The sequence below is a fragment of the Pelodiscus sinensis genome, chromosome 29, assembly GCF_049634645.1.
Source record: "Pelodiscus sinensis isolate JC-2024 chromosome 29, ASM4963464v1, whole genome shotgun sequence".
Lineage (NCBI taxonomy): Eukaryota > Metazoa > Chordata > Testudines > Trionychidae > Pelodiscus > Pelodiscus sinensis.
In genome coordinates this window covers 788,730-815,866 of record NC_134739.1, presented here as the reverse complement: position 1 = coordinate 815,866, position 27,137 = coordinate 788,730, and the positions used below count along the sequence as shown (strand labels likewise).

Sequence of the window (27,137 nt, the reverse complement as noted above, 5' to 3'; positions counted from 1 at the left end):
ACGGCGCGTCCCTACTTAGCGGCCGGGCGACGCCGCGAAGCACGTTGACGGCGCGTCCCTACTTAGCGGCCGGGCGACGCCGCGAAGCACGTTGACGGCGCGTCCCTACTTAGCGGCCGGGCGACGCCGCGTAGCACGTTGACGGCGCGTCCCTACTTAGCGGCCGGGCGACGCCGCGAAGCACGTTGAAGGCGCGTCCCTACTTAGCGGCCGGGCGACGCCGCGTAGCACGTTGAAGGCGCGTCCCTACTTAGCGGCCGGGCGACGCCGCGAAGCACGTTGACGGCGCGTCCCTACTTAGCGGCCGGGCGACGCCGCGAAGCACGTTGACGGCGCGTCCCTACTTAGCGGCCGGGCGACGCCGCGAAGCACGTTGACGGCGCGTCCCTACTTAGCGGCCGGGCGACGCCGCGAAGCACGTTGACGGCGCGTCCCTACTTAGCGGCCGGGCGACGCCGCGAAGCACGTTGACGGCGCGTCCCTACTTAGCGGCCGGGCGACGCCGCGAAGCACGTTGACGGCGCGTCCCTACTTAGCGGCCGGGCGACGCCGCGAAGCACGTTGACGGCGCGTCCCTACTTAGCGGCCGGGCGACGCCGCGAAGCACGTTGACGGCGCGTCCCTACTTAGCGGCCGGGCGACGCCGCGAAGCACGATGACGGCGCGTCCCTACTTAGCGGCCGGGCGACGCCGCGAAGCACGTTGACGGCGCGTCCCTACTTAGCGGCCGGGCGACGCCGCGAAGCACGTTGACGGCGCGTCCCTACTTAGCGGCCGGGCGACGCCACGAAGCACGTTGACGGCGCGTCCCTACTTAGCGGCCGGGCGACGCCGCGTAGCACGTTGACGGCGCGTCCCTACTTAGGGGCCGGGCGACGCCGCGAAGCACGTTGACGGCGTGTCCCTACTTAGGGGCCGGGCGACGCCGCGAAGCACGTTGACGGCGCGTCCCTACTTAGGGGCCGGGCGACGCCGCGAAGCCCGTTGACGGCGCGTCCCTACTTAGCGGCCGGGCGACGCCGCGAAGCCCGTTGACGGCGTGTCCCTACTTAGGGGCCGGGCGACGCCGCGAAGCACGTTGACGGCGTGTCCCTATTTAGGGGCCGGGCGACGCCGCGAAGCCCGTTGACGGCGTGTCCCTACTTAGGGGCCGGGCGACGCCGCGAAGCACGTTGACGGCGTGTCCCTACTTAGGGGCCGGGCGACGCTGTGAAGCCGAACGGGGCACATGGGCCTGGGCGGGCAGGCCCCCGAAGGGCAGCTCGCCAGCGGGAGGAACACCACGCCCTGAGGGCTCGGCCCCCCGCCCACCCTGCGCAGCCCCTGGCCCGAGCCTGCCTGGCCGGACTAGGGGCGTTAAGCCTGCCTGAGGGGAGGCGGGCGCTGCTGCTCTGGAGAACCCCAGGGCTGTGTAGCTTCCAAGGGGGCGACCCCGGCCCCCCCGCCTCTTTCTGACAGATGGGGGAGCGACTAGCGAGGCGCCCCGCCGGCGCAAGCAGCAGTTGCTGGGCAGGGCGGCACAGGCCGGACGCGCCTGAGAGGATAATGGCGGGAAGCTCGAGGCCACCGCCGGGCTAACGGCCCCCCCGCGCATGCGCGCGGCGGGCGCTCGAAGCCGGGGACTAAACCTTCCACCTGCGCCCGCGCATCGCAAACGCCACATGTCCCGCCTCCCACGCGCGGGCCGACTGCGCACGCGCATTCCGGCGAGTTCCGCCGCGCCTGGAGGGGGAAGGGAAAAGGCTTTCGAGAAGCCCCGCCCATTTCTGGGAAACCACAGGCCCCCTCTGTCCAATGAAAGCCGAGAGCCGGGGCGGCGGAAGAAGCGACCCTGCGGCAGCGCTGCCGACGGGGAGGAGCGAGGCTGCAAGGAGCACGCGCGCGGATTGGTTCTAGGGAGGCAGGGGGCGTGGCTACGATGCCTGGCAGGCCGGTTGGGCGGGGCCGAGGCGGCGGGGGCGGGGCCAGGCAGGTGCTGGGGCAGATGCGGCCCGAGCTCCCCAGGCGCCGTGGAGGGAGCCTGAGGCCTGCGCCGCGCCCGAGGCCCCGCACGGACCGGAGCGGGTAGGTGGGCGCGCGCCGGCCGCTTGGCCCCTCCCCGCGGCGCGCGACCCCGTTACTCGCCGCCCGGCCGGGTCCTACCGCTCCCCCCGCGGCTCCGGCCGAGCCCGCCCGGCGGCCGGCTCCTGTAGGGGGCGCTGGCTCCCCGCCGCCTCGGGGGCGCGTCGAGGGGGAGGTGCTGTGAAATGGGGGGAGTGGGGGCGCGTCGAGGGGGTGGGGCTGTGAAATGGGGGGAGTGGGGGCGCGTCGAGGGGGTGGGGCTGTGAAATGGGGGGAGTGGGGGCGCGTCGAGGGGGTGGGGCTGTGAAATGGGGGGAGTGGGGGCGCGTCGAGGTGGTGGGGCTGTGAAATGGGGGGAGTGGGGGCCCATCGAGGGCGTGGGGCTGTGAAATGGGGGGACTGGGGGCGCGTCGAGGGGGTGGGGCTGTGAAATGGGGGGAGTGGGGGCCCGTCGAGGGGGTGGGGCTGTGAAATGGGGGGAGTGGGGGCCCGTCGAGGGGGTGGGGCTGTGAAATGGGGGGAGTGGGGGCCCGTCGAGGGGGTGGGGCTGTGAAATGGGGGAGAGTGGGGGCGCGTCGAGGGGGAGGGGCTGTGAAATGGGGGAGAGTGGGGGCGCGTCGAGGGGGTGGGGCTGTGAAATGGGGGAGAGTGGGGGCCCGTCGAGGGGGGTGGGGCTGTGAAATGGGGGGAGTGGGGGCCCGTCGAGGGGGTGGGGCTGAGAAATGGGGGAGCTGGGGGGCGCGTCGAGGGGGGTGGGGCTGTGAAATGGGGGGAGTGGGGGCCCATCGAGGGGGTGGGGCTGTGAAATGGAGGGTCTGGGGGGCGCGTCGAGGGGGGTGGGGCTGTGAAATGGGGGGGAGTGGGGGCCCATCGAGGGGGTGGGGCTGTGAAATGGGGGGGCTGGGGGGCGCGTCGAGGGGGGTGGGGCTGTGAAATGGGGGGCTGGGGGCCCGTCGAGGGGGGTGGGGCTGTGAAATGGGGGGGCTGGGGTCTTAGGCAGTCCCATGCAATAGTAACCCCTAGTCTCTGAGGGGCAAGAGCAAGCCAATCAGTGTTCATATTTACCACCCTAGTGTGAGCATTGCCCTGTTGGGCTCCTTGGCTCCCTTTCCATCCAGATGTAGCTTCCACGTGTCAGCTCTAGAATTCAGTTGTTTAAAATGTGTTAAACAGTAAAACTGCTGTTAACTTTCTAAAGTGAGGATACCAGAAATCTGAGCTGTTTCTGGTCATAAATTGACTTCCTCTCTTAGAACCTTCTGCTGGGAAGCATCAGCAAAGGCTATTTGAACTTGGGTTGATTTAGTTGGGATTGGTCCTGCCTTGAGCCAGGAGGCTGGACTTGATAACCTCCTGAGGTCTTTTGCAGCTCTGATTCTATGAACTTGTTAAACTAAAATAAGAGAGTCTTCGTTTCTGACATGAATGGTTTTGATAGCAACATCTGATACCTAGTATGTTTTGAAAATAACAATGAAATAAGGTATTAGCAAAACATCAGCTTTATTCAGTGGAATACTGAAAGAGTGGCAGATTTGGATGTGTATGATAACTTTAACTATTTAGTTAAGGTATGATAGCTGAACTCTGTTTTGTTCCTTTGATTTCTACTAGTGTGTTGTGCAGCCTAAACATCTTCACATTGTTAACGTTATGTGAAGTATTTCAGCAAATTAACAATTATTTTGTGAAACATTCTTGAACATAGCAGAGTATTCCTAAGTGATCTCATTACTGACTAATATGTATCTTCAGCCTAGAATTCAGTTGAACTTGCTCTTTCTTTTCCATGTGTTCCTATAGTAGCTTCAGAGGAGGCCTAAAGAGACACTTTTAGCCCAGATGGTATCTTTCTACTAATGAACAGACTTTTTTCCTTTTTGATTTGGGGGAGGGGGGATAACTTACTTCTGCCTGCTTTCTGCTTCTTTACAGCAAAAAAGCATTCCTAATAAGTTAGGAGAGTAAACAGCAGACTTTTGCTGTTTTGATTAGGAGTTGCTAGGTGCAGATCTGCAAAAGCTATCCTTTACAGTGGGGGAGGAGAGAAAAAGGCAGAGACCTTGATCAGCCAATCAAAATATACAAGTGAATAAGATCTGGAGTTCAGTTTAACTGCCTGTTTACTCACTACTCATTATCTGACCATCACTTCTCTTTAAAACAACTTTTTTTGGCAAAAGGTTAAAATACTGCTTTGCTGATTAATAAGTCACTGCTGTGGTTGATTTCAGATGCTTCCTGTCTGCTTCATCTTAATATCAGTTAAGCTGGAAACATACGTGCACGAATTGAAAGTGGCAGCTTGACACATCTTGCAAATTGCTTTTTAAATAGGATTTCTGAGCCCTTGTATGAGTGATAATTCTTCTTTGTTTATCCACAGTGTGAGTCTGCAGATGAAATTAGGGTTAGAAGACATCCAAGTTACTCTAAGCATCATAAGGGCTATACATAGGTATATACATTTAACTATCTTAAATCTAGTGGCTGTGCAGTTGTTATAATTGATTGCACATGTAAAAAGTTGAATTACTAAGTGATTGTTGTCATGAAAAGCTGAGTCTCTGAATATCATACTGTTACTTTAACCTTATTAATAGCAACAGCTGAGTGGAAGGAGAGGTCAGTCAATTTTGTACACATTTGTTGGTATTCTTAACTTTTGCATTTAGCATGGTGATGGTGCTTTAGAAATATCTAAATGTCTCAACTTAAGTTGAAATTGTTTGCTATAAATCTTTAAAATATTGCTGTTTGATTAATAGTATTTTTCTCAGATTGGACAGTGAAACTAAATGAGTTAGTTTAGCTTTCTGGGTCTTGTTCACTATTGTGATGATGTGTTTGGGGTTCACAAGGTAAGGGGAATGTTTAAATAAATCTTATGTGGAAATGCTTCCGTCTCTACTAAGTTTAGTAAAAACCATTTAAGTGAAAGCTGGTTTTTTCTGTTGACATTACAAAATATTTCATGTAAGGGTCTGGGAAGAGAAGTAGCATGGTTGGTATAGATGGGACCAAATCTTTTGATTGTCTTTGGCAGTGGAGTTTACAATATTTATTATATTTGGTTAAAATTTAGTTCTGTCTACACAGAAAACATTGAATTGTGTAACATGGAAGTTTTTGGTAGCATAAATAGGACACAGAGAGGAATGTCCCTTTTAAGTACCAACTTATTTTAAGTTGGGGATGTAATATTGGCAACTAAGCTTGCTTAAGAAATAAAATACAGGACTATGTAGCACTTTAAAGATGTTAGTCTTTAAAGTGCTACATAGTCCTGTATTTTGCTTCAGCTACACCAGACTAACACGGCTACATTTCTATCACTATTCTGCTTAAGAAATGTCATCTTTTAAAAAATGAGTTCAGAATGTTCTGTTGGACTACTGCATAATGAAGGTTGATGGAGATGTAAAAACAACTAAACTTAATTGAAAATATAACCTTGTCTAGATTGATGCTTACTAACTTAGTATATGCAGCTTCTACAGGAGTTATGTACAAAATCCTTTGCAAACGTTAACTTGAATGAAATGGGTAAATGTTTTATCAAATAGCTTTAGTGAATCTCATCCCATTTCAATATTATGAAAATAACATTGTTAGGAGTTGGCTGGGGCCCTAGACCAGGGATGGGGAACCTTTTTTGGGTCGGAAGTGGAAAAATCAGTCGGGGGGCCATACACAAGTGAGAAGCAAAAAACACAAAACCTCTCACGGACATAGTCCCTAACTGAGGAGAAAGACACTCCCCACATTTCCCTTGCATACCAGAGCCTAGGGGGGGCCCAGCCTCGTAGATTTTTGTGTGCTTACAGCCTCGCGGGGGGGCCACCGCTGGCTCCCCTATGCTGGTTGGGGGCGGAAGCTTGAGCCTTGGGGGCTGCTTCCAGCCCATGGGCCTGAGGTTCTCCGCCTCTCTCCCTAGACAAAAATGAGTGTGCGGCAAGGGAAGACTAAAGGTAGACCTGCTTAAATGTGTGGTATTTCCTTCTGCATTGCATTACATTGTAGTACTGCATGACAGCTAAAAATTCTATTTCATTAATTACTCTGAAGTGTAAAAAGTAAGCCATGTAAGCGGTGCAAACTTACACTCAGCTTAGCAGTGTCTTGTTTTGAAGGGGTTTTTGTTTTTGTTTTGCCTGAGAGTTTCTACTTTCAAGTCCAGGACAGGTGCCCAGGAAGGTTAAAGTGCTTCCCCCACCTGCATTTGTATGTTGAAAGGAATTCATATGCAAATTTGGCACCCTGAACCAAGGTCTAAATTAGGGGTCAGCAACCTTTTCAAACCAAAGAGCCAAACTACATCAAAATTCAGAACAAGTCAACAAAAAACTGTATAAGAACGCCCATTTGCATGACTAAAAATATACAACTTAATATTATTAATTGACATGATGATTAATAATAGTGTAAATGAAACTGTACTCACAGACTTTATTTAATGGGACTTGTGCAAAAAGATGTAGCAGTAAATTTCTTTAAAGTTTACAACATAACTGGTCAAATTCAGGCTCAAGCACACAATCAAGCTACATAAGTAGTTACACATTTTTAAAATTTTGAATGTTTCATTTTAATTTAAAAAGTTGCATGTATTTTGAGACTGACAAAAAGACATATTTGGTTCCATACTGAGCCATATTTGGCTCGAGAGCCATAGGTTGCAGACCCTTGGTCTAAATAAACATAGGAATTGTTCTCGCATTACAATAGGTAATTTCCCATTCAAGTACTCTCACCTTCTTACCACTGTTGTGGATGAACCACTTCCACTCTGATTTCATTAGCACTAATGTCACTTTCCCATCTCTATCTTTTTTTTTTTTTCTTTTTCTCTTCAGCATCTGAGGAAGTGAGTTGTAGCTCAGGAAAGCTTATGCCCTATTACATTAGTCTTTAAAGTGCCACCAGACTCCTTGTTTTTGCTGAAACAGACTAACATGGCTTCCTCTCTAAAACTTCTCTAGAAGGATAACAAGTCATTTAACTCGCACTGCTTTCAGTCACCAAACAGCAGGTCTCTGCACAAAGCCTACATTTAATCCGTCAGGTAACTCAGATTTCCATAAATCCTCTTTTTGCTGATACTGACCTTAAAATCCTAACAAATTGATTGGAGAAGGTCCTCCATGTTCTGTTTCTTTAATCCATTCTGAGATTAACTGAAACTTCTACATGCTGACTCTAGTTCACAGACAACCCCAATGCTATGCTGCCATAATATGGCTGGAACTGACAAGTTAAACAGAACTATCTTAATTTCAATTCCATTTGAAACATGGGCAGCGGAAGAAATCTATGTTCACCAACCAAATGGAGGAAGGAATAAATGGCGGGAAAACATCACTTCTCAAATGTTAAAGAAGGCATAATAAACTTGTAAGAACTGTGTTGGGGTTGATCATGTCCTTTTTACAGGACAGAATTTGGCATCTTACGGCTTTATACAAAATTCTCAGTTCCCCAGAACATTTTATATTCTGAGGGTTTCTGTTGGACTTGTAACTTTCAGCAAGGGCTGTTCTCCTTATGAAATCTTTGATGTAGATAAAAGTTCATACAGGTTCCAGTATTTTTTACCACCTCATGTTTAACATCTCAGACATTTGAGCCTTGGACTGCTCTTTGCTTCTGAGTTGCTACCTGTAGTGAGAGTGCTACTTTGTTGGAAATTAAAGATTCCCACATAAACCTTAGTGTAGGCATGGTCTTGGGGATGGGGATGTAGCACTCCCTGGTGGTATTATGTGTAAATTCCAGGCTCCATCCCACAGTTGTGAAGTTTTGTTTTTGGTGGCCAGATATAGGTCATCAGAGTAACGTTGCTAAGACTTAAATTGTATGTTCTAACATCATAAGCATCTTAGGGGTGATTTGAATGAAAGAGCATTAGATTTTTTTTAAAAGTACCCCTCTTAAATGTATAAATTGACTTAGGGTAGCTCTCTCCAATCTGTAGGTTGCCTGGCCTCTGACAAAATGCTAACTTAGAACCATTCCAAAATAGCAATTGGCGGGAGAGATTTGGCCTTCACAGCAGCTGATTGGGGCCAACTATAATGTGTTGTATATCTTTCATACTTTGAAATGTACTGTTCTGGTTCACCCTGGCCCAGCTGTTAAAATTCTACTAGAGTTAAGTATCAGAGGGGTAGCCGTGTTAGTCTGAATCTGCAGAAGCGATGAGGAGTCCTGTGGCACCTTATAGACTAACTGAAGTGTAGGAGCATAAGCTTTCGTGGGCAAAGACCCACTTCGTCAGATGCATGACGAAGTGGGTCTTTGCCCACGAAAGCTTATGCTCCTACACTTCAGTTAGTCTATAAGGTGCCACAGGACTCCTCATTACTAGAGTTAGACTTATTTAAAATCACAGAGTGTTTGGCAGGTCAGACAAAGTCCCTGCTCCAGAGTCTACTTCAGTTGGACGTTATCTTCAGATGAAAAACTGAAGTAGACAAGTGGTGCCTCAAAGTAGCAAAATGATCGGGGTTGGGTCTTTTTAAGGAGCTGAAGGGATTTGAGCACTCCATTCTCTTTGAACTTAAATGGCATTTGGGTGAGTAATTCCTTTAGGCTCCTCTGAAAAATCCTAGGCTGTGTGTTTGTGTTTTCAGCATCTGAGGCTATTTGGGGAAAGAGACACTGATGCAATTAGATCAATGACTGTACATCTTCAGTAGTGCTGTACAATGACTTTCCATTCCCAGCCGCTGTTCGTATGGCTGTACCTTCGTTGCCAGAAAGGTGTGTGTTTTACAGTAAAATAGCTAACGTGGCTTGGTTATCTTGCTGTAAAATCTTAGTGGGTACAAAGTGCAGTTAGCTCCATTACTGTTTAAAAACTGAGTGAGTTCAACTGCAGGAAGGTGGTATAGTGTTCGTGGCTCCTAGCTCTGTTGCTGACCCCTCTGTGATTTCTTCATTTTCATGGGCCTGTCCTTTATATTAAAAAAAGAAACAGGTCTTTGTGGTCAGGCAGGGATGAAATCTGGAAGAATTTAACCTATTTGACTAATGAAACTAGGAAACTCTGTCTTAACTGCACACTATAATCATAACTTAAATTTTCCTTCCCGTATCTCTTTTCTTTCCCATGAATTGGTGAGGATGTGATCTCTGCTGCAGTGGCAGGGTGTCAGCCTGCTGGACAAACAGCAACACAGTCCTCAGTTGCCTGGGGGCACGCTTATCTTATGAATAACACTGTGAAATCTGTAGTGTCTGTTCAGAGCCCACAGGACTCTGGGATTTAGGCATCTTACTCCCATTGATTTCTGTAAATTGAGTGCCTAAATGCCTTTGAGAATATAGGCCTTTTTCTCTAAAATGTAACTGAAAAAAATGGTATGCCAAGAGGTGGTTAGTGCCCGTAACCACATGAGTGAGAGTTGAGTACTTGGCACCTCTCTAGGATTACAGCCTCCAGTTTACGTATGTGGGAAGGGCTGAATCTCTCCTGCTGGGGTTGGAACCACTAAGGCAGTGGCCTCCAACCTTTTTAAGCATGAGATTGCTTTTTGAATGTAAGTGTAATCCAAGATCTGCCTCACACCCAAATTCCCTGGCCCCACCTCCTTTGTGCCCCCTTCTCCAAGGCCCTGCCCCTGCTCACTCTATCCTCCCTCCCTGCCTGTTCTACCCTCCCTCACTTTCACCAGGCAAGGGAAGAGGGTTGGGGTGCAGTCTCTGATCTTGGATTAAGGGATTTGGCGTGCGAGAGGGGCTCTGAGCTGAGTCTGAGGCAGATAGTTGGGATACTGGAGGGGGTTCTAGGTGCAGGCTTGGGGAGGGTGTTTGGATGCAGGGGTGCTTGGGGCCAGGGCAGAGGTCTGGGATTCAGGAGGGGGTTCATGTCTGAGGTAGGGTTTCAGGATGTGGGCTCCGACTGGGTACTGCTTACCTCAGGTGGCTCCTGAGTGGTTGTGCAGTAGGGCTGAGGCAGGCTCACCCCTGCCTTGGCCCTGCGCCACTCCTGAAAGCAGCCAGCAAACTCCATCCCAAGCCCTGTTGTGCTCCCTCTCTGCTCTGTGGGGATAGGCTACAGGGTAGGAGGCGGGTGCTTTGACTTCTTTCCCCTGTCCAGCCCAGCAAGCAGGAGGCTCCTAGGGGTTGGAGATGACAGCTCCAAGGCAAAGGGCAGGAGATGCGCAGAAGTGGCGGAAGGGGCAACTGAAGTGCCAGCACTTGATAGTCTCTTGGCCAGACCAGTCAGGGTCACCTGTCAGAGGCTCCAAGATCTATCGGTAGATCCCGATCCACTGGCTGGTGACCGCTGTTCTAGGGAATGTTGTGGTTATAAATATGATGGCCAGTCTTTCTTATTCAGTCTCATTTCCAGCTCCCTGTTCCTGAGAATTCCCACCACTTAGTTGTCACCTCTCAAATTGTAATGCTAATTTCAGTTAACAGGCAAAACTCCCTTCTCCTTCACAGCCCTGCTCACTTGGATCATGTGTTAAATTGACTGTGTAGCGATTATCACCATGGTTTTTAATAAAAGGCTGGGTTTACACTAGTTCTGTGGGATTTCTCGGGTTTATTTTACATGTTTAAAAAAAGTCTTCCTTGCACTGACTTCAATGTCAGTATAGCTGTGTGTAACTCTCTTCTATTTCTAAAGGACCGGGACTTTGTGATGGGTCAATCCCAGTACATGTATTTAACTAATCTGAGGTATTTAGGAATGATACTAATGTTTTAACTTGAGAGAGAGAGTTCAAGGATTTACCTGGGTCTTAAAGGACATGGAGAGAGTACAAGCTAAGTGTATTGCAAATCAGGAGAGTGTGAATATGAAAATAGCCCTGAACTTGTCTACCATGTCAGTGGTGGCTTGAGTTAGTCCTTTGGCAGGCTCTCGGCTGCTCTGGAGATTTCATAGCACTTGGTCTTGACACACATTCTATAGGGAAGAGGCACAAGGATTAGTGTAGTGAGAAGGATTCTGTCACCAGCACTCATGGCAGCTGTTGTGTGTTCAGTTAGCCTCTGAATATGGTCCTTGCTGGTTTATCTTGTATGCCTGCCTGCCTATTGTAGTTCTGTTGGGCCTAGAGGTGTGTAATCCCATTTAATTAGTTATCTGGTTAAATGTAATGTTTAACTGGTTAACTGATTTAAAGGGGGGGATGGATGGGGGACTGCTCTGGTTAGACTGGAGCGCCCTGACCTGCTGTGTGGGTTGCTGACCAGGGGCTGTTCTGGCTGAGCTAAGGGTGAGGCTTACCGGCTAACCATTCACATCCCTAGTTGGTCCCAGGCTGTTAGGTGGTTCATTTGCAAACCACTCACAGGTATGTGCACTTGGAGTTCAAACAGTTCATTTCTTTCCTAAGGTTGCCCCTTAGGCACCAATCCTGAGAGCTGCTAAGCACCCTTAATGCTCCCTTGAGGATCATAACAGTAGTCACTATGTGCATTTTTGGATTGTTTGGTTATCCCAGGCAGTGACCAGCAAAAGCAGTCTGTTGGTATGTGCTTGGAATGATCTTGTGTTTCTGCCTTTACTGGTTTATTCAGGCATCATCTTTCCATTTTCTCACACTTTTTGTGGAATGGGGGAGGCTGGGACTTACACATTCACCTGCCTACGTTTGATGTAGGAATCTGAATTTTCACAAACTGCTTAATACAAAGCATTTGCTTTAGGATCTCACTTTTACTGGTGGATGGACTGGCATGAGGAAATGACTCATGAATAGCTAGAATATACTTTCCTCTTTTTTTTTTTAAAAACACCCACACACATCAACAAACTTTATTGAACTCTTTCTTTCCCTCTCTGCCCTTCTCCCCCCACCCCCAAAAACAAACAAGCTACTCTTAACACACAAGCTGTAAGAGAGAAATTCAAAGACAGGAATACTTCATGCCCATTTCAAAGGTACAGGTTGTAAGGGGATGTACAGAGAATATGGAATCTGCAGATCTAACTGGTAACGTTCAGCAAACAGAATAGAGATGTGTGACCATTCCCTCTGTAAAATGATGGGGGTTTTAAATTACTATGCTTAATTACTGTTTGTAGTTAGGCCGCATGAATATGAGATAAAGGAAAAATCTTCCATCTTTGTAGAATTTGAAATAATATTAATAATTTAGCTCTGATCTGGTCATAAGAGCAGGGAACTAGGACCTAGGATATCACAGTTCTGTTTACAGCTCCCAGGTTCTGTGTGACCTGGGGTAACATATGGTGCCACCCAAATCTAACCTGTCCCTGGCTTCATGTGGCTGTTACAACTTAAGTTGTGAGACTCTTGCGTGAACTAATATTTTATCCTTCTGTAAATTCTAACAAGGGTTGTTTTTTTTACACAGTGTCTTTGTGAGCCTATGAAATGGCCGTGATGGAAATTGCATGCCAAGGAGCTCCTGACCCCACTATCGGGCACCAGAAGGAGCTTGCTGCTACTAAAGGGCTGAGTGAAACAGTGGGTGAGAAGCAGAGCAGTGTTTGCAAAGTAGAAGATTCAGAGAAAGTTGCCTTCCACAGTCAGTGGAAGATCCTGAAAGATGTGATCACCAAAGGAACAGCAAAAGAAGAGACAGAAGGAGGTTCTGCGTCCATTTCCATCATTGCCCAGGCTGAATGTAAGTTTCACAGTAGAATGCTTTTTATTGAGAGGGGAGTAGGATATTTCATTAGTTCTGTATTCTGGAGAGCTGGGTTCAAATCTGTCTTCGCGATTGCAGGGAGGGCGAATCTGTTGGTGATTTTTTCCAGTTCCCATTTAGCCACTCATCGAATATTTGACTAGCATGGCAATCTCTGCTGAATAAAGGCCGAATAATGGAATAGCAGGGTTATAGCAGACCAGGACTGCTGTATAATGTTGCTCTCACATGTGCCCATGTGTCCCAAGCTGTGCCCTGATTTTATGACCTGCAATGAACATTCTGTGGCAGTAAGTTCTGAGTTTTTTGAGCAAGCTTGAGAAGATGCGTGGGAAGAGTCCTAGTGTTTGGGGAGTGTTGGACGCCAAGAAAAAAATACTGTAATTCTTTATAATCTGTCATGACCAAGGAGCCTAGTTTTCTGTGTTTCCCCTCACCCCCATTCTCCAGTTAAAAATACTGTAAACCTCTTGAAACAAAATACAGGACTATGTAGCACTTTAAAGACTAACAAGATGGTTTATTAGAATCAGGATCTGAGGAAGTGGGTCTGGCCTACGAAAGCTCATCATCTAATAAACCATCTTGTTAGTCTTTAAAGTGCTACATAGTCCTGTCTTTTGTTTCAGCTACACCAGACTAACACGGCTACATTTCTATCACTATGTAAACCTCTTGTGTGTGTGCACATGCACAATTGCAGTGAAATCTGTCAGCAGGAACCTTGCTGCCCAGGGGAGTCAGCATCAGTCCCCCATATTTCTGTGTGTGCTGGTGACAGACTTCTATTTTAGATTTTATTTTTTTCACAAAATGTCAAAACAAGATTTTCTACAAAAATGCAAATTCTGTGTTTTGTTTTGTCTTTTCTGTGGCAAATGGATTGCTAAGATCCTTGGTCATGATCAATACAGTGACTGAATCTCCTGGATCACTGTTGGTCTTAGCAGGACGTTACCACCATTTCCTTGTTCAGACACTTGCTGCCGTCAGTGGAGACTATCTAGTATTGAAACTCCACTGTGCTCTTTGTTTTCTTTCACACAGGTGAGAACAGCCAGCAGTTCCTACCCACCTTTTCAGAGAGGCCTTTCATAGCTGACAGTAAACGTTACAGGTAAGAGGCCTTTAAAATAAATGAGTTACAAGTACGTGTGGCATTTACTGATCTAACATCACTACTTCAGTGGTGCCCTTTTGTATTGTCATAGTTTGTTTCTATTCAGAAGTGATGACCTCTGTTTTTTCTAAGGAGTGTGAGAAATTCACAACACTCTCCCCCCCCACCTCTGTCTACATTCGCATCGCGTCCTGTCCTGTGACATGCTGCCCCACAAACCATGTTGAAGGCTTTGTGTTTAGCTATCCTTATTGTCAGCGTCTTGGTTTCTTCATCCCTAAAATCTTGGTGTGTTTTTCCCCCCAGGCCCGCCCCCTCCACCCACTTGAACATTTACACCAAAGTTGCTCGGTGGGAGCTGAAAGACCTTTTTTAGTTTAGGTCCTTGAGTTGGAAGAAGAAAGTTCACAGTAAGGGACGTATTTTTTTAGTCTTCTCTGACTAACTTAGCTGGAGAGACGTTCTTTAATGAATCCTTCCCACATCTGCCTCCGAAAAGCTGTGGGAGGCTGAGCTGGTTGATGGAGGCAATTGGGCAGCAGGAGCAGATCTGTGACCTATTCTCTGGAACCAGTTGTGGCAGATAAAGCCAAGTGGGAGGAGAAGGGCCAGCACCTGTAAGTCTGGTGTTTCAGGGCTCGGTGGTGGTGCCAGCAACTCAGAGAGAGGGAAAGAGAAGGGCTGGGAGTAGCAGCCACAGGATGAGGAAGTGGAACTTAGGGGCCCTTCAGCTGTGGCTGGGATGAGCTTATGGCAAGCTTGGAAGTAGGGCTCAGTGCTGATGGTGCCATGAGTGGAGTTGTTTTGGAGTAAGGGATGGGTAGCCGCAGGTAACTACACCCCATCAGCATACACTTCCTCACTTTCAGGAAGTGCCAACTTCCTCCTGGCCCTGCAGAACCAGTTCCAGGCGGATTGCTTTGATATGGGCTAAGGACACTAGATGCTCAGGGTTGTATCCTTGATACCTCTGTTCTATGCCCACTACTGCCTTGCCTTCAGCTGGCATGGCAGATGTTTTCCTCTAGGTCAGTATCCTTTGAAAAAGTGCAAATTGTGCTGTAACATGGTAACTTAACCCCTTAAGTATGTAAGAAGTGCAATGAAACATGGCCAGTGCTTAGTGCCACCATCTCACCATGAGCTTAGCACCCACCATTGGGCTGCTAAACCAGCTAAATGTGCAGTGAGAGAAAAGGCTGCTAGGAATGACTGAAAAAGCTTTGAAAAGGTTCCATTTGCCCAGGTTCTGTGAGAAGGGCAAATGGCTACACTGTGTGAATCAATGCAAGGTAAACTTGGAAATTCTTCTCGTGAGGAGCAGTCTCCCCTCTCCTTCTCTGTTAGCTGGAACTGAACAACTTCTGGTGGCAGGTGACTAATGAATGCCTCATACAGTGAATATTTGTCTTCTGAAAGACCAATCTTTTTATTGCTGCACATCCCTTAGGGTGGTGCTGGGTTGCACAGTTATGATTTCCTAGTAAAACTTTTTTAGTTTTACTGTCCCAGTCATCACAGACTAGAGGTTTTTGGTTTAAATTTTGAAAACTGTTGCAAACAATGGGCCCTGATCCTTTCTTTAACACTAAATATACTTTTTAAAATGTAAAAAAGATGTTCTAAGCATGCCTACAGATTTCCTTTACATAAGAGAGATTGTAAACTTAATTAAATGTACATGCAGTACACTGCGAGTTTGTGCCAATAGAGCAACTTGGCAATGTTTTTCACTGCCAGTGGCTCCAGCAAAACCTTCCAAAATATGTTGACTGTGTCTTCTACTGGGCCCAACGCTGCTGTCTGCTCTCATGATCTTTTTTTTCTTACCTAATGCAAATACGCTTTTGCATTCATAACTTTTCCTACTGACAAAACAATATTGGCAACTTCCATTCCTGCCTGGTTTGGTGTCGTTGCCAGTGACCAGCCAGGGAAGACGTGCTCCTGCTGTTTATCATATTAAAATGTGTCCTTCGCTTTTCTTGTTGTTAGCAGGTCAGACAATCTTGATCAGATCCCTAACAATGTGGCCCATGCTACTGAGGGGAAAATGGCACCAGCCTGCTGGAGGGCAAGGCATCGGGGTAAAGGCAGGAAGAAACGTCGCAAGAAAAGATCCAGGGTTCGAATTCAAACACTGGCCCCTGCTAAGCAAGGGCCCAGAACTCCAGAACAAGAAAGTTGTACTCCGATCCCAGTCCAGGTGAGACCCATTAGCTCAGCTCCATAGATTGGGAGGAGAAATCCTTTGGCTTTATTGTTAGAGTTCCTGCCTAACTCTCTTCCTCTTGTGTTCCAGGAGGATGAAACTCACCAAAACATTCTCTTCAGTAACAGCTCCTGTTTTTCAGAACCTTGCAAGGATTCAATCTCTGATCAGATACTGTTTGATAAACCTAGAAAAGTTCTGCTCACAGACAAACTCCAGTCACTAAGAAACCCACATAGATCAGAGCTGCACAAGTTAATAAGCCCAGTTCAGTGCTTGAACCATGTTTGGAAGTTACACTGTCAGGGGGACTTTGTGCCTCAGCCAGAGACCCTCCATCCCTTCCCTTACAACAGATTGCCCTCTTGCATCTCTGTTCTGGATGGTCCTCTTTGTGCCGTGAAGCGTAACCCTTTGGAGACTTACCTCCGTGACGATTGGGCCTGTGCGACTAGTGAGCCACGCTTGTCTGGCCTAAGCTTAGAACACACCTTTTCAAAATGTGTCAGCCAGTCCACGGAAACCACCTCGGACAAACTTTCTGTGGAAGAATATTTGGTGGATGCTCTTAAAGGGAGCGTGAGCCTCGGGGAGCCTCGGAACTTAGCCAGCCTTGCCAAGACGTGGAGAGGAGGCGGTCTGGATTTGAAGGGGCAGTTTCAAGAGGCAGATGACAACGAAGGGGTGCTGCTTACGGAGGTGATACTTTTGGCATAGATCTTGGGCCAACATAGTGGCAGGCATGGTGTTCCTTTCTGTCTAGTAGCACTGTGAATTTACACCTCTAAATGCCTCTTGGAGTGTATCCGTAGTGGTGTATGCTCTTCCATTGAGAGTGTGCGTGAATTCAAGCAGTACTCTAACAACTCCTGCACTGTGTAAAGTCTTTTGTGATTCTGTCTGGCTTACAATGCTTCAGTGAGCACCATAAAGAGCTTGGTATAGTGGGTGTTTATAGTAGGAAGAGATTTGGAACATAGCCAGCCTTCAGAGACTAATTTTTCAGTGGTAAAAGGGCCTAGCCCACGTGGGCAAATATATCATACGCTTTTGCCATAGGCAATTTGCAATTTATTTGGAGTCCAGTGGTCAGAAGGTTGCTAAATTACACCTGCAAGATTTTTCCCTTGCCCCTCCAAACCCTACTTTTGTTCCACAGCTGGGTACTTTTGTTTACCAGTCCATAGGTAGGGCTTCCCAGAGCAACGGAAGTACTTGTAAATCTTGCAGGCAAAAAACATCCACCTGCTTCTGGATCTTGTAGCACTAGCTGTTACAGCTGTGTCCAGTGAGTGCATTGTCCACTCAGCCTCTGGAAGGGACAGCCTTAAGGTGGACTGGTTATCTAGAAACCTTTAGATCTTTAGGGGATAGCTCATTTTCTCTTTGAGATGGAGGGATGTAGATCAGAGACCAAGAAATCTAGATGGAGCAGGAGCGGAGGGCTTGTTTTAGGCAATAATTTGACACACAAGATGGGCAGCCATCTTCCTGCATGCTTGCTTCATTTTGTCTTTTACTTCTGATTCTTAGAAATTAAAGCCAGTGGACTATGAATACCGAGAAGAAGTTCACTGGACCAAGTGCCATGACTTCCTGGGCATTGGCTCTTTTGGGGAAGTGTACAAAATAGAGGACAAACAGACGGGATTTCAGTGTGCTGCCAAAAAGGTAAGTTACAAAAACAAAGGGAAGTTTGATATGTCCAATAAAAGAAGGCACAAAGACAAAGTTTGGTCTGCTTTTGTACCAACTCCTAAGGACTATAGGTCTGTTACTCTTATGAGAGTCAGTGCTGTTGAAGTTGTGCATTCATGGGCAAACTGCAAAGCATTGGTATGGATACATCAAACAGCAGAACTTTTGTAGGTGTGGTAAGGTGAAGCGAGTCTGTATTTCAGTGATCGGATATAATTCTTCACAGCATGCTGCGGGGCACCCTTGTTACTGGGAGCTGAAAGAGGCTGGGTGGATTCTGAGAACTCAGTCCTAAGGATCGGAAGCATGTCTTTAGCTGCTACATGAATCTAACTGAAATCTTAAAATGTGTCTAGGGCAAGGGTTTCCAGACTTCGGGTTGCAGCTTGTAAAAGTAAGCTACTCGTTAGCCACGAGCTGCTTTGTTTACCTGAATGTCCTCAGGCATTGCTCCTTGCAGCTCCTGGTGACTGATACACCGTTCCCGCAGCTCCCATGGCTGGGAACGGTGTACTGCGGCCAGTGGCAGCTAAGAGTGCCATGCTTGCAGACGCTCAGGTAAACAAAGCATCTCCCAGCCAGCTAGCAGCTTACCCTTACAAGCTGCAACCCAAAGTTTGAAAACTCCTGGTCTAGGGGCACAGAGCAAAAGGGTAAGTGCTTCATCCTCTACTTGATATGTGAGTACTAAAAAAATGTGTGACTGCAAATACCCTAGAATGAGGATAACTTGAAGGCTTTTTCTTGGCATTATCAATTTGCATATTATGTCTGAACAATGCTGGTAAATTGTAAAGCAGGGCTACTCAACTTTGGAAGCCCAGGAGGCCACAATGATATTCACAGCAGATGCTGAAGGCCATAACTTAAGTGTGGTTGCATATATATGCAAATAGTTTCTTTCACGCTGACGGGCATGAATACAAAGTTTAAGGCCCCATTTAAGTCAGTTCTGCTGATATTAATAAAATGCAGTATTTTCATCCGTATGACAGCATTTTTAATGAACAATGATAGTCCAGGAATTTAACTGCTAAAACGCATATCAGCAGAAGACCATTCTATTGACTACTTTTTTGTTTTGGCTCCCACCTGTGGACCACATGGTGAGCCCCTCTGTGAGCCCCACGTAAACCCAAACTGCACTGCGGGCCACAAACGGGCTGCGTGTTGAGTAGCCCTTCTGTAAAGAGTAATAAATTATATTATAGGCTCTGCAAAGGAACTGTACTTTTCCAGATCCTAAATGGTTGAGCAAGTTTCAGATCTTGTACAATAAAGTCAGATGTCTTCATGAAACGTGGCATGATGCCTATAGAACGTGGCGATTTCTCTGAAGATTTGTCTTAGCTATGCTCCCCTCCCTTCCTCCCTTGTAGGTAGTTACATTTATACCAATTATCTTCAGTCATAATCTTAGTGCACAGTACTGTAATGCAGATATCAGAATGCATTTGCTTTCTGGTGGCTGTTTAAAAATATTTCCCCCATATTTACTCTAATCAAGAGTGTGGGAGTTAACTGACTCTTAGAGTTTGGGTTCAGAATCTTTTTGAGTACATATTTTTGAGTGGGGGTTTTTCTATGAGATATAAATAATTCTTAGCTTGACTGATTACTGATAGAAACAAACAAGCAAAACTATAATTAACCATACTGGAAAAAATAATACATCTGATCTCTTCCCACTTGTGAGCTGTTCAGGAGCCAGAGCTAAAACAAACCAGAAAACCTTGCAATATAACATTTGCCTAGTACATTTAAAATATAGACACACACGACTTCTGGCCACTACATGAAGTTGTGCTGATGTCATAACATATACACAATCTCTTCTTTTGGGTTAAGTATCCTTCTGGCAGACGCATGTATTCAGATAATTTTGCTTCTGGATTATTTTCCTGTTTGCTACAAGTTAAAATGTTCAGACATGCTTGGCATGTTTGAAAATGGCGGTAAGCGTTTTGAAAATGTTACCCGCAGTCTTCAGAAGGGAAGGTATTTCTGACTTAATGTATCTTTCATAGTCAAAAAAACCACAGCAATGAAGAAATGTGAAGATCTTGGTTATGTGTTAATGAGATGCATTGCCCTGCTTGCCTGAAATTAATGCCACCTCTGTGTTTATGGGATTTGAGCTACCTACCCATATCTTACCAAACTTGATCTCAGCAGCTGGCTTGCAAATGCTTGAGACTGAACCAGACTAGCAGTGGCTGGATCACTAAAAGCAACGAAACATGATGCATCCTTTTCCCATCAGTGTCCAGATGAGTCAGGGTTTCCTTCTTCAGCAGAGTCTAGTTTTGTTTGGCCCACTGCTGTGAATCAACTTTCTACTTCGTTTTTTCTTGTGTCGCATGGCAACTGCCTAAGGAAGTGATAAATAGAGCAGATTCCCTCACATTAGCAGATTAAAGAGGACTTGAAAATCGTGTTCACTTAAAGTGACTTACAAGTTATTCTAGGTGCTGTGCTGGTTTTTCCTCTCCGTTGTGACTTTTACTGTCACATTTTCCTGGCATTTGAAAAACATTTTCTTCCTGTTGCATGAAAGATCAGCACAAAAAGGGACACTCTGTGTGTTATCAAATGGACAGAGCAAACTGAAAAGTGAGAGTAAAGGAAAACTGCCTGTCCTCTTGAGCAATGCTGTGGGTTAGAGAAGTGTTCAGTCAGCAGGGCGCGTGGAGTTTTCCTTTTAAACAAGACCTATCTAGAGCTGATTTTTATCTTCCTTCCAAAATGTTATGCACTCAGCCATAATCTGCAGACTGAAGGGAAGGAAGTGATCTGGGGAAAGGGCACTGAACTCTGAGCTTTGGTTCCTGGCCATTTTTAAACTGTTCTGTAGCTTTGACAGCTACTGAGTCTCATAGTGGCATTTTTCTTTCTTGTTGGAAAGGTTGACCCAAAGTGCCTAGTACTGTCTCTTGTCCTCTGCTGCTCAGGTCCCATTGGTGCACAGAACTGATGCGCTTGGCCAGTACTTTAACAGTGGTGCTGTCCCATATGTGAGGGTAGAGCTGCCTTTCCAGAGGAACCCAGGAAGCGGAGGGTATTGGAACAGACCTAGCTGAGCTATTGGAATTGGACATCTTGACTTCAGTTTTTTTTTCTGTGGTTCTCCAGGTGCAAGTCGAACACTTTCGTGCAGAGGAGTTGACGACATGTGCTGGAGTAACAAGTCCCAAAGTTGTCCCTCTGTATGGAGCAGTGAAGGAAGGCCCTTGGGTTACTATCTTCATGGAACTAATGGAGGGTGAGGAAGATGCAAGCATAATGGAATAGAATCCTAGAACTGGAAGGAACCTCGAGAGGTCATCGAGTCCAGTCCCCTGCCCTCATGGCAGGGCTAAACACTGTCTAGATCAGGGCTGGGGAAAATACAGCCCACGGGCCATGTGGCATGCTCCCTGCCTGCCCCTCCTCCAACCCCAAACACACCTTCCCTGTTTGAACAGCTGAAAACCCGGGGGTGGGAGAGGCTTCGTGTGCTGCCCTCCCCAGCACAATCCCATTGCATGGTTTCTGGTCAATGGGAGCTGCTGTTGTCAACAGGCAGTTTGTGAAGCACCCTCCTGCCCTCTCCTTAGGCTCTTAGCTATTCAAAGACTCTCGGGCAGACTCCCTGCCTCGCACAGCTGCTCTCAGCCAAAGCCTGCCTCTGGCACACCAACCCTCTGCCCCCCATCACACACAACCAAACTCTCTGCCTCCATCCTGCACTTCAGTCCTCTTCCCCAGGTCACAAGCCCCACCTGTCCTAGGTCACAACCCCTGCCCTCCCTCCTGCACCCCTACACCACGTAACCCAAAACGTCTGCCTCCCTCTTGCACCTCAGTCCCCTGACCCAGGTCACAACCCAAACCCCTGCACCCTAGTCCCCTGACACAGCTGCCTCCTTAACCCAAATTCCCTCACGGACCCTTCATCCTCTCCTGCACCCCAATTCCTTACCGCAAGCTCCCTTCTGCACCAACCTCATATCAAACCTTTCCTTAATATCACAGCCCTTGATCATTTTCCAAATTCTTGGAGTGGCCCCCCTCAAAAAATTGCCTGCTTCGATGTTGATCATCCCTGATAGATGGAAGTACCCTTGCCAGCATCAAACATGGGCATTGATGCCTTCTCCGCCCTGGCCACAATTGTAAATGGTTTTTATTCCTTGGTGGTAGTCTGGGGTTTCCCTGGAGTTAGTATCTTGGCGTCAGCGATCGTGGGTTAACACTGGTGATGTTCATTTCTATCCATTTATTCTGAGTGATCCTTCCCCTTCAGGATTTACATTTCTGACCCTAGAAAACCAAAAAATTCCTCCACGCTGCCAACCGAAGCAAATACCGGTTTGCTTTGATGCGACAGTGTTTGCTATTGGGACTAACTCTGGAATTTCATCTCTGTGATCCCACGTAATATACTGGTGTGGATTGGGGGTAGGTGTTGAACATGGTACCTTCCATGCACATAGCTCTTAGTCTCAACCAGGGCACCAGAAAGTGCATCCCCTTCACGGATCAGTTGATGACTGGCAGGAATTGGTTGGGGTTGGTTCTGTCAGGCTGATAATTTTGCCTCAGGAGACCACTAAATTATGTGAGACCAAACTAAGGGACTTGGAAGATGGAGGTTACCTTGGATAACAAGAACTCTGGGAATAAACAGGATCTTGCCCATTTGTGAGAGACAAATGTGTCCCCCCTCTGGGCCTAGCAGAAGGGGAGGAATATTGATGCTCCTGAGGGTTACTGGACAGATCTGACTGACATGTGGATCCTCTGAATTCTCTCAGGTGGCTCATTAGGCCAGCTGATTAAACAGAGAGGTTACTTGCCAGAGGATAGAGCCCTCAGTTACCTGGGTCAAGCATTGGATGGTCTGGAGTATCTTCACGCTCATCACATTCTGCATGGAGATGTCAAAGGTAGGGTTCCACGTAACACCCTATTACGCCTGTTCCTCCGAACAGCCGACTGAACAGGCACCTCCTAATTCCACATGGCAGGTGGGATGCTGTGGCCTAGTGCGCTAGCCTCTCAGTGGGCAGGAGTATAATGTGTGTCATTTCCTCCTCCCTACCGCTGTGTTTTACCTGACCGGGATGGTGCATGGGGAGGCCCAACACTGGAGCAGAGGGAATATTGTAGGGCGGAGCTGGCAGGCTCGTGCCTGGCATCGTGCCACGTTCTGGCTGCTGCAGCTTTTTGTGAGCCTGAGCAGAATCCTAAGTTTTGGGCTCCACAAGGGTTTGGCCCCTTTTGCATGGGGTTGACCTCGGTGAATGGGAGGACTGATTGAAAATGTTCTCCCTGGCAGCGGACAACATGCTCTTATCCAGGGATGGAAGCCGGGCTCGTCTCTGTGACTTCGGCCACTCTGCTCGTCTTCATCCAGATGGCTTGGGGAAGTGCCTAGTGACCGGTAAGGCCCATCTGCCCACATTATCGTTCTTGGGTCCCAGTTGCCTTGTAGACCAAAGCTCTGGATGAAAGCCTTGGGCTCCTGTGGGCTGTTTGGCGCCTGTATGGCACTTGGGCTAGTTCTTAGCGGGCACTCGGCGGGTCTGATGGCCATCTCTGAGAGCGGCTTGTATCTCTAGGGTCCTACATGCCGGGCACAGAGACGCACATGGCTCCAGAGGTAGTAATGGGAAAGCGCTGTGACTCGAAGGTGGACATCTGGAGCAGCTGCTGCATGATGCTGCACATGCTCAATGGGTGTCATCCTTGGACCCGCTATTACAACCACCCTCTGTGCTTAAAGGTGAGTGAGCAACAGTGCGCTGCCGGAGACCCAGAGCGGTGAGCAACCTGCGTCCTAGCCAGAACGCAGTGGGCACAGGGCCTGAAAGCGCAAAGCGGGACTAGCACTGGGAGGAGCCTGCTTATGTTACTTGTGGCCCTATGTTGGTCATGCAAAAGCTGTTTCCTGTTTCCCCTTTGCTTGTCTCTGAGGTGCATGATCTTTATAGCTGTAGAATTAATTACCCAACCTTTGGTCCCGGTTCCACACTCTTAACCGGGTTCCTGGGCGGCATGGCTTGGCCAGCGCAGAAGAGAGCCGGTCTCTCTTGGCAGCTGAAGGGAGTGTCTGTGCGTTCGCTTCACCCCCTTTCCCTTGCTGTTTTGTGTGATGCAGATAGCCAAAGAGCCGCCTCCTTGGAGGGAAATCCCGCCGTCCTGTAACCCTTCCACGGCCGAGCTCATTAAAGCTGGGCTGGAGAAGGAGCCGCTTAGAAGAGCTTCTGCAGCCGAGCTGAAGACCAAGGCTGACACAGCACTTCAGCAGGGTAAGACTGTCCTGCTTCTAAGAGAAAGCTCGTCTGTTCTGCACCGGTAAGAATCCCGGCATGTCTGAACCACGCTTCTGTGGTGCAGGCCTGTTTCCAGGTGCCAGGAATGGACAGAAGGCCCCATACGGGGGCTGCAGTGTATGCGTTGCCTTGCTGCTCCCCATGTAGACCCAAAACACGTCCCTGAGGGTTGGATGGAGGCCTGTAGAGACCCTGTTTGTATGAATCACCAGGGAAGGCACCCGATGAGTTTGCAGCGCAGATAGTGACTCTCATGTTAAGCTCTGCCATGCATTCTTGCATCCCTCGGCTCTGTTGGAAGCAGATGTTGTGCTCTCTGAGGCTGTTAGCATGTGCCAGGCAACCTGAGACACCCCCCCCCCCCCCCCGCTCTCCAATGGCAAACAGCTGGTGTTTGGTATCTAGCAACGCTGAAAATAGTGTGTGTGTCACATCCCTGCACAGACCCCACCCATGCACCGATGCTCCCTCTGAGACGATCTCAAGTCTCCTCTGGCACCAAGCCTCTGGCAAGTCTGTAATGTGCCAGGAACTGATTTACAGGGAAGTTACAGGCTTCACCTTGGGATGCCCCGGGGTGTTCCCAGGAAGATACTTGTTGGCTGGTGTAGAAATGTGCTGCCCCTTTCGCTGGGTAACAGTGCTATGTATGCATTTGCTCTGTAGTGGGAGATGCAAAGAACCCCTCGAGAGAATACAGAGAACCTAGACGCTTGTCTCTGGATGAAGAAAACAACCCACAAGCTTCCCTGTCCCCAACAGTCAGCCTAATTTCTGAGACTGTGGCTAGCCCAGGGTCAGCGTTCAAAGCTCCATGCCTGTCCCAAAGCCTGCAGCTGGCAGAGAAGACTGGGGTAACCCCTTGGAATCTGTGCAAGGAGTTACCTAGGGTTTGTGATCCACCTTCCCTCTCCTCCCTGCCTCCTGTCCCCACCAAGAGCAGCAGCTCCTCCGAACGGACAACAACTATCTCAGAACAGGAGCTTCAGCAGCTGGAAATAGGTAACTTGGGGACTGGCTTTCTGCTGTTACCAGCGCTGGAGGTGTGAGGGGGAAGTGCTCTCTGCTGTCTTCCGTCACGGTCACCCTCCTGGGGCCCACAATTGGCTTTGTGCATTTGTCTCAAGGAAAGGGGAGACGGCTTATTTGCTGCCCTCCCTGGATCGTCGAGATGAGTGGTTCTCGCCCACTCGCATGGGCCTCAGGGCCTGTAGGGCAGGATCCTGAGACTGGTGCTGTGAGGTTCCCCAGCCCTTCCACAATGAAGGGCTGTTGTGCCCGGGCACTTCAGCCCCTGTCCAGTTGCAGGGCCTAAATGCGCAGAGCTTGCCCAGGCCCCGCGGGAGGGAGAGTTCCAGCTTGCGCCGCTCTTTGGCCGGGCCAAAGCCCATTCTTGTTATGCAGGCTGAAGCATCGTTGATGGGAGCTGTGCAAAGGGACAGTGCAGCTAAGATCTGCCTGGACGTGTGTGGGCAGCATCTCCTGTGTCCAGTGGCCAGGAAGCTCCATTTCCAGTGGCTGGCCAAGGTTTAGTCCTTGCCATTGCCCAGAAAAGCATTGGAATGTGTGGCGCTGTGGTGGCTGCCCAGCTGCTCCTGGAGCAAGGCAGCCACCTGCCCTGCAGCCCCTTCCCTGGGAGCAGCTGGAGCGTGGTTGCACTGCTGTGCTGAGGGGGAGGGCAGGATTGCAATTCTTGGTGTGCACCTTACAGGGAACCCTGCTGGGGAGGTGTGGAATGGGGACAGCTGCAAATCTCTCTCCGTTTCCTCCCATTTAGAGTTGTTTTTGAACAGCCTGTCTCAGCCGTACTCTCTGGAGGAGCAGGAGCAAATGCTCTCATGTCTCAGCATCGACAGCCCGCTCGTGTCGGATGCCAGCGAGAAGGTGAATAAGCAGATGCCAGCAGGGGTTGCGTTGCGCTTTGAAAGGCGTGTGCCTTCTGGTGTCAGATGGGAGATTCGCTGTCGGCAGCATTGGAGCCATGGAAGTATGGCAGCTGTCGAATGTGCTGCCTTCAGTGTTCCCTCTGGGCCGATCCGGGGTAACCTGGGGACTGTGTTCGGGCGGGGGGGACACATAGGAACATGGGCGCTGGGGAAATGGCCTTCCATAGCTCAGCCCTGAGGTGCGGGCTAGTGAATCACATGCTCTGGTGCATGCGGCAGCAGGGAGTGAACTGTCTCGGTTGCTTTTTCAGAGCTCTCTGAAGGGTTCCCAGAGCCTGAGGGACACCATGAGCTCGGGGGTTCATTCCTGGTGCAGCCAGACTGACGGACAGAGCTTCAGCTGGAACAACCTGCTGTGTCGCAGCCGGCACACAGACACCCCCTGCTACTTCAATGGTGAGTCCCCTTGGGTCTCCGGATCTTGATGTACCTGGGCAGGACGCAGTTCCCCCGCATCCTGCAGGGCAGGGGTGGGTCAGTGCCCACCATGCATGGGAGCTCCTGTTTTCCCCATCCACCCAACGGAACCATCTGAGAGGGGGTGTTGCTCAGCCTGTGACACTTCATCTAGCGCAAAGCAGGAGACCATCCGAGAGGCTGTGCCCGGAGCTCCTGGTGCATTCGTGGGGTGCTCAGGCCACTAGCTTCTCATCAGAGCTGCCAGAGGACAGCTGCTGTGTGCAGGGCTCCAGGGGCACAGCTCTGCGACTGGGCTCTTGGACCTCCGTGCATGAGACACTTAGTGGCAAAGTCTGTATCTCAGGCTCCTGTCAGGGCCTTGGACGCTGGCTGCCTCTAGGGCAGCCCGGCATTGGGACGAGAGGCTGTAACTCATCACGCCTGCCGCAGGAGTAAACGACTCTGATGTTTCAGGAGTGAAAATCCAGATCCAGTTGCTAAGTGGAGAAAATCTTCATATCCGAGAGTTCCACAGGACCAAGGTGGGAGACGTTGCTACTGGGATAAGCAGCCAGGTGAGGAGCAAGCCCAGCAGCGGCTGTTGGGCTGTTGCTGGGAGGCAGCTAGTGGGTGGCTTGGGAGTTAAGGAACTGTACTCGCGACCCATCATGGGGCTCGTGCGACACTTTTGAGCGGTGGTGGAGTGGGCCAGGCGCTCCGGGCTCTTCTCCCTGGCTGGGAACTAGAAC

The 27,137-nt window shown here is 49.0% G+C and overlaps 1 protein-coding gene across 4 annotated transcripts in view; it reads left to right on the top strand.

The window, feature by feature from the left end:
* The first annotated feature begins 1,916 nt into the window (after nt 1–1,916).
* Nucleotides 1,917–27,137, top strand: part of MAP3K14 (mitogen-activated protein kinase kinase kinase 14) — a 32,651-nt gene continuing 7,430 nt past the window's right edge. Inside the window, exons 1-16 of one of the 4 annotated variants that reach the window (XM_075911475.1) lie at nt 1,934–2,064; nt 4,448–4,519; nt 12,400–12,672; nt 13,744–13,813; nt 15,812–16,022; nt 16,119–16,727; nt 17,562–17,699; nt 20,859–20,988; nt 22,523–22,654; nt 23,047–23,151; nt 23,330–23,493; nt 23,869–24,019; nt 24,710–25,045; nt 25,821–25,927; nt 26,241–26,385; nt 26,863–26,963. In XM_075911475.1, coding sequence (XP_075767590.1) covers nt 12,420–12,672; nt 13,744–13,813; nt 15,812–16,022; nt 16,119–16,727; nt 17,562–17,699; nt 20,859–20,988; nt 22,523–22,654; nt 23,047–23,151; nt 23,330–23,493; nt 23,869–24,019; nt 24,710–25,045; nt 25,821–25,927; nt 26,241–26,385; nt 26,863–26,963 — 2,652 coding nt within the window. In that variant the 5' untranslated portion in view covers nt 1,934–2,064; nt 4,448–4,519; nt 12,400–12,419. Of the gene's footprint in view, nt 2,065–3,059; nt 4,520–12,399; nt 12,673–13,743; nt 13,814–15,811; nt 16,023–16,118; nt 16,728–17,561; nt 17,700–20,858; nt 20,989–22,522; nt 22,655–23,046; nt 23,152–23,329; nt 23,494–23,868; nt 24,020–24,709; nt 25,046–25,820; nt 25,928–26,240; nt 26,386–26,862; nt 26,964–27,137 lie in introns of those variants that run through there. The other 3 variants (XM_006111835.4, XM_075911474.1, XM_006111837.4) reach the window with 3 other exon arrangements.